Source organism: Chiloscyllium plagiosum, chromosome 33, assembly GCF_004010195.1.
Source record: "Chiloscyllium plagiosum isolate BGI_BamShark_2017 chromosome 33, ASM401019v2, whole genome shotgun sequence".
NCBI lineage: Eukaryota > Metazoa > Chordata > Chondrichthyes > Orectolobiformes > Hemiscylliidae > Chiloscyllium > Chiloscyllium plagiosum.
In genome coordinates, this window is record NC_057742.1 from 15,139,500 (window position 1) to 15,146,469 (window position 6,970).

The 6,970-nt window shown below is 37.6% G+C and overlaps 1 protein-coding gene across 2 annotated transcripts in view; it reads left to right on the forward strand.

Moving 5' to 3' along the window:
- The first annotated feature begins 1,089 nt into the window (after positions 1-1,089).
- Positions 1,090-6,970, forward strand: part of LOC122539874 (ceramide synthase 6-like) — a 37,848-nt gene continuing 31,967 nt past the window's right edge. Inside the window, exons 1-2 of one of the 2 annotated variants that reach the window (XM_043675007.1) lie at positions 1,090-1,572; positions 6,388-6,409. In XM_043675007.1, coding sequence (XP_043530942.1) covers positions 1,455-1,572; positions 6,388-6,409 — 140 coding nt within the window. In that variant the 5' untranslated portion in view covers positions 1,090-1,454. The remainder of the gene's footprint in view (positions 1,573-6,387; positions 6,410-6,970) is intronic. The other variant, XM_043675006.1, reaches the window with a different exon arrangement.

Genomic DNA, 6,970 nt, shown 5'->3' on the forward strand with positions numbered 1-6,970 from the left:
CAACAACTAAACGTATTATTGAAAAGATGTCTGTTTTAAAATATTGGGCACGAAGTCGTTGAAAGGGAAGTTTGAAAAAACTACATTTCTAGCTGCTCTGCGGATGTGCTGAATGAAACCATCGCACTGCACCTCTCAAAAACAATCAGCTTATCTTTAACCATCAAATTTGTCCACACCTAACAGTAGGAAAGATGATTTAACAGCCTTTGATACTGCCAGACAATTTGATCGATCTTGATAATTTCCTGTTGTGGTTTCCGACTGATGTAATTAGTACAGTTAGCGAGTTGACAGTTTCCAATCTAGCAAAATGATTGTTTTGATCAATGACGTGGGTTGGCAGTTTACAAAACCGAAGTTTACCAGATAATTCACAAACAAGAAAAATAGTGTTTATCTCATGTCTTGTTTTAACTTTAAACAGGGTTTATGACCTTAAATGTTTTTCTAGTAATTTTTTTTGTGTATGACTAGTACTTTTTATATAAATTCGGGGATGGTATGATGGCTCAGTGGTTAGCGCTGATGCCTAACATTGCTAAGGCAATGGGTTCAATACCAGCGTCTTGTGCGGGTTTCCTCCGGGTTCATCTCACAGTCCAAAGATGTGTAGTTAAGGTGTATTAGCCATGTGAAATGTGGGGTTGGGCAGGGGTGGGATACTCTTCAGAGATTCGGTGTGAACTTGTTGGGTCAAATGGCCTGTCCCCACACTAGGGATTTTATGTTATCGATTGTTTACGAAAACTATTCAGACAAATTTATAGTCCGGTTTAAAAATAGTTCGATTTAAAAATAAAATCGAATCAGAAATTACCATGCTTGGAACGGACCCTATTCTGCTCGAAAACAGTTTCAGATTTTACTGGGCCTTGTACATGTATCCTCGTTGAGAGAAGGCGCGGTGCTTCCGTGTTTTTTTTTAAATATCGAGAGGTTTGCGCTTCAATCTTGTGTATGTTAATTCAGAGCCCTCCTACGAGCGGTTTCATTGACTCGTTGGTTATGTCACTTCGGCGTAAATAACTTTTTGAATCAACGTGAAAAATTAAACTTTTAAAGAGATTTCAGGTTGAGAATAAAAAAGGCAACTCCTTTTGGCAAATTTCTGTGCACATAATGGATATATCTTACCTGCTTGACAACTTTAATGTTATCTAATTTTGTTTATGAGTACTTTCATTAATACATAATGTAATTGATTTTTAAAGAAGTGGGGTCCTAGAGACTTTATTTAACAAGGAGCGCTGGTTTGTGGAAGCCGAAGCAGGAATTTGTTTTCGAATATGTTTAACCAATAGATGAGACAGAACGGTAGGGGTCACGTTCGCTGTAAGGCTGAGTCTTTCACTCTGGTGTGGATTTGGCAGCTCCGATGATGGAGGGCAGCGGTTGGCTGCCGCTCTGGCTTTCCATTTCAGTCTGGGACGAGAGTTTTTGGCTGCCCCACAATGTCAGCAGGGCACAGCTGGAAAATTCGCAGGATCCAGTGTACCCCCGGCTTAAGGATTTGTATTTTATTCTCCCTTGGACCTGGGCGATCTACGTATTGCGGCTTCTGTTTGAAAGGTAATGGGGGAAAAGAGAGAAAGGAAAATACACTCTGGGCGAATGTACGCTGGCTTTCTTTCTTGACAAACCGGCACTTCCTTTAATAAAATGTTTACACATTTCTAATGATGTGAAAGTAATTTATTTGGTAATTTGACTTTAAGCGGCCGTCTAACCGCTCGCCCCCAAAAGATAGCTATCCTCATGTTTTAAAAAAGAAAGGCTGGGTCAATCGGAACTTCCAACTTCTCAAATGTGCTGGCAGTATTCTGCCGACAGACGTCGCCAGGCAATTGTAGTTCTGACACATTGTCCATGGTTCTACAACAGTTTGACATAATGCAATCCATTATGTTGGTCCTGTGATCAATCTACACGTAGTCCGACACCCCCATTCTTTCCCCCAGTCCTGCACACTTTTCCCCTTTGAGTTTATAACGTAGCTCTTATTTATTAACGATTACAGCTCGTATTAAAAAAAACTGCTTTTGGTGTAGTAAAACATCCCAAGGGTTTAATAGAAGGTTGGACACTACACCATTGAGGGAGATAGTAGCTAGGTAGTCAAAGGAGGACAGGGATTCGAGCCTATGATGCAGATATGGTTACAAAAGATCACGCATGAGCTCAGAATTTAGAGGATCAAAAAAAAAGTGCTTTTAGTGTAGTAAAACATCCCAAGACTCTCATAGAAGGTTGGACACTACATTGGGGGAGATATTAGCTAGGTAGTCAAAGGAGGACAGGGAAATTCATGGATAGAATTCTAGGAATTCGAGCCTAAGATGCTGATATGGTTACAAAAGATCACACATGAGCTCAGAATTTAAAGGATCAGAGATCTCAGGATTATAATGCTGGAGGTGTCTGGAAGTAGGGAGGGGTGACATCATGGAGGCATTTAAAAATAGTATTGCTGAAACTTGAGTCATTGTAGATTGGTGAATACAGGGTGAATGAGATTTCGTGCAGGTTAGGATAAAGTAGTGGAGTTTTGGATGCACTCAAGTTTATGGAGGACAGAAAATGAGAAGTATGAGGCATCAGTATTGGAAAAATCAAGCCTAGAGGTAGCAAAGATGTGGATGTGTTTAAAAGCAAATGAGTTGAGGTAAGGACAGGTGAGAAAAGTTGAAGATGTGGAAGCAGGTGAGCCTTGTTTTGGAATGGATTTGTGAATAAAAGCACATCTTGGGGTCAAACACAACTGAGATGGTGAGCTATTTGGTTCAATGATGTGCAGCTGCCAGGGAGATGGATGGAATTGATGGTTAGGGAGCACTGTGTTGGAGGTAAGAGACAATGGCTTCAGTTTTCCAAAATATTTTGTTGAAGGAAGTTTCTGCTCATTCAATACTGCATGTTGGGGCCAACTGCATGAAGGTTTAGAGATAATGGAGGGGTCCAGTGATGGTGAGGGTGTTTTTTGGAAACTACTGTGTTTTCAGAGGATGTCACCAATGGGTTAATTTAGATTAAAATCGAAAGGGGTCAATGATAGATCAATGATAGGCCAATGGAAGAGAAACTATTGCTGATCATTCTCTGATTATAGCTGGATAATTACTGAATGGAGACAAATAAGTGTGGTCCCATTAAGCTGGTTTATGGAGGAGGGCTATTTGGAGAGGATGATGCGATTAACATGACAAAGGCTGCCAACATGTTGGAGAAATTTAAGGAGGAATGCAAAGTCCATAGTCAGAAAGGTTGTCCAAAGTTAAAAATCACACAACGCCAGATTATAGTCCAATGGATTATAGACCATTTGGAAGTACTGGATTTTGGAGCTCCAAAAACTAGTGCTTCCATTTGAACCTGTTGGACTATAACCTGGTGTTGTGTGATTTTTAACTTTGTACACCCCAGTCCAACACCGGCATCTCCAAATCAGAAAGGATGTCATTTGCCACTTTGATCAGGTCCGTTTCAGTATTGCAGCAGGAATAAACACCTGAACTGGAGCAATTCAAACATGGAATTTCAGGAAACGTGGGCATAGATTTGAAAAATGAAACCACCTTCAAGAACTTTGGAGAGGAAAGGAAGGTTGAAAGTAATAAAAGATGCAATTTATGTTAAGTGATATTTTATTTTCCTATAGAAAATGTGTCATGAAAGTCCAAGCACCTTGTTTTTCATAAAGTTAATCGAAAGAAACTTAGTAAAAATATTCTACATTGTAGTTACATTTAAACTGCTAAACAGCTAATAATAATTTGTTGTTCAGTGGTGATTATTGTTAGAAGGTGTTATTTCCATTGCAGTGTTTTTCCCCATCTTCTCTGCTACTCACTTGCCTAAAGATATTGACTGTATACAACTAATTGAATACTCTGTACCTTTCCCATATGCTCATTTATTTGCATGCAATAAAATAGCTTGGTTGAATGTTAGAGCATTACAGCCAAATTTGATTCCATCCACCCAAGCTCCATGCACATATTTTGCCAGAACCCAATTCCTGAATAGTAATCATAAAACAATCTGGGCCTTCTAAGCTCAGATACTTTTGGATAAACATGCTAATTCACCGGGAGCAATGTGTGAAGTTTATAAAGATGGTAAAGTCAGGGTATATACATGACTACATCATGATTTCAAAATACACACATTGGATAAATAAGTATCCACATAACATTGAATGTTTTCCTTTTGCTTCAGAAAGTATATGAGATGTATATGGATGAGACTATTACTCAGGTGGCAACACAGCAATGATGGGCTTAAACATTGGTAGCTGTACATGGAGATGTCATGGTTCCAAATTTAGTTTAGTGATTAGGATTAAAATACAGACTTAAATAGAAATTTAGTTAAATTCAAGTTAATCGGGAAGTACACAAGATAAGTTTCCGTTCTGTGCTTTGTTCGCTGGTTTAAAAATTGGGAGAGATCCACTATCCTACATGTTATGATTGTACAGCCAAAATTGCTTCCACTGTCTCAGGGCAGACAAGTAAATGCTGCTTGGGTGAGAAGCACTTCACCCTTTATTCAGTGAGTGCTGAGGCTAATTGTTTTGTTGGTCTGGTGAAGATCAGCTGACACTGCACAGACTAGAAATAAAACTTAGGACCTTCCTGCTCCCGATGACTCACTCACTAATTGTGCAAAATTCAATAATCCATGAAAGACACTTGTCAGTAATTTTCTATGAAGATACGCATAAAAACTGAGAACTGAGCCTCCAGTGAAAAGCCTCCTGCTTCTGACCAATAGTGACCTACCCCATGTAAAAAGAGTACTGTTAAGTGGCACTTTATACTTTTGAATGAGCTATCCAGTTCTTTGCTTTTCCAATACCTTTAGCAAATCACACTTGTACCTCTCCATGGTTTTGACATCCTATATATGGTAGGATTCTCAAAAAGGAATCTATATATATAAGGGGACCTAAGCGATATATTAATTTTACATTAAAATTCTTGACTTGGCTACTTGTGCCTTGCAATGCAAAAATACAGGATCGTACTTTTTCTCCCCTTAATGAATTTGAATTTCTTCTATGCTGTCAAGGGATTTTCTGGGCTGAGACTTAGGCAGAGAAAACTGAAAGCTCAATTCCCCTAGCACAAGGTTACTTAGTACAGTAACACAAACAAATATCGGTGTAGGTTGTGCTGTAAGCTGATTCTGCAAGTTTGTTAACATCTTAAGCATATTTTGTTGCAGTTTTCCTCAGTATAAGGTATTCTTACCCAATTTGGTATCCTATTATTATTTTGATATTGTACTTCCAATTGTCAGGTTCAAATCACAATAAAAGTGGTGAACAACAGTAGTCCCAGCAGTGATCCTGTAAAACACTACTTCCCACCCTCTTCCATTCTGAATAATACAACACCGGGTTTAGGACAGCTACCTGATGAAGGAGCAGCGCTCCTAAAGCTAGTACTCCCAAATAAACCTGTTGGACTATAACCTGGTGTTGTGAGATTTTTTTAAATTCTGAATAATCATCTTGAAACTTGACTCTTTGTTATTCTCTTTTGTAACTAGTTAGCTATTCATTCTGCTACTCGTCCCTAACTTCACAATCTCTGACCTTAGTCATAGGCCTGGTACACAGTACCTTATTGATGACTTCCTTTTTTAAAAAAAGCAAGAATATTATGCATTATCCTTGTCTTAAATAATGCAATAATGTTGGTCAAACATGATGTTTGAAATCTGTTCAAACTGTTCTGTACTTCTTCTTTATAGATTTTTTTACCTGTATCTTTGAATAAAGTTTGCATTACCTGTACTATCAGCAATATTACGCTAAGTGGTCTACAGTACTCTAGAACCTTTTCTGTTTCCCTTAAGTTCTGTATAGGTACAACATTTCCTGTCCATCGAAGCATTTCACCTTTTTATTTGAATTTTATATGTCCATATCTAATAGGTCTTTGCTATCTCTTCCTTTTAGTTTCTTTTGGCATGTGTCAGTATAATCCAGTTGGTCCATAAATTTTATCCTATCAGGGTATAATTATCCTTTCAATTATCACTCCTCTTCCCATCTTAAAGTTTTTGAGATTTTATTTTGAAATCTCTTTTAAAGTCATGCCTTGTCAAGTTAACCTCCATGGTGAGAATTGAGGTGAAGTAACTTTCAATATTTCTGCCATTTCATTATTATTATAGAGTCTTGATTTTATACAACCCTTTAAGATCCTATCTCTAGCCTTACTTTTAATTTGTTCTTTCTGTATTTGTACTACTTATTACGTTCTTTCAAAATTTTAGTTTTGTGATCTTCTTTGCCCTCCTTTAATTTTTTCTCTTTTATCCTTTTATTCATCTAAGAAGTTTTATTATTGATTAGATTGTATTTTCTTTTAACAGAAAACATTTTTCCTGAACTCTCGTGAGTACGTTCTTAAAGAATTCCTATGACTATTCTAGCTTTTTTTTCACTGTTTTAAAAAATATATCCCTCAATGATCAAAATTAGCTTCATTGCAATCTACTGCACTTTTAAAAGATTTTTTAAAAATAGTAACCTTCAATATTTTCTAAAGGATAGACCAGATCTAAAAGTTGAAGTTCTAAATTGGAGAAAGGCCAATTTTGACGGTATTAGGCAAGAATTTTCGAAAGCTGATTGGAGGCAGATGTTCGCAGGTAAAGGGACAGCTGGAAAATGGGAAGCCTTCAGAAATGAGATAACAAGAATCCAGAGAAAGTATATTCCTGTCAGGGTGAAAGGGAAGGCTGGTAGGTATAGGGAACGCTGGATGACTAAAGAAATTGAGGGTTTGGTTAAGAAAAAGAAGGAAGCATATGTCAGGTATAGACAGGATAGATCAAGTGAATCCTTAGAGTATAAAGAAAGTAGGAGTATACTTAAGAGAGAAATCAGGAGAGGGGACATGAGATAGCTTTGGCAAATAGAATTAAGGAGAATCCAAAGGGGTTTTACAAATAT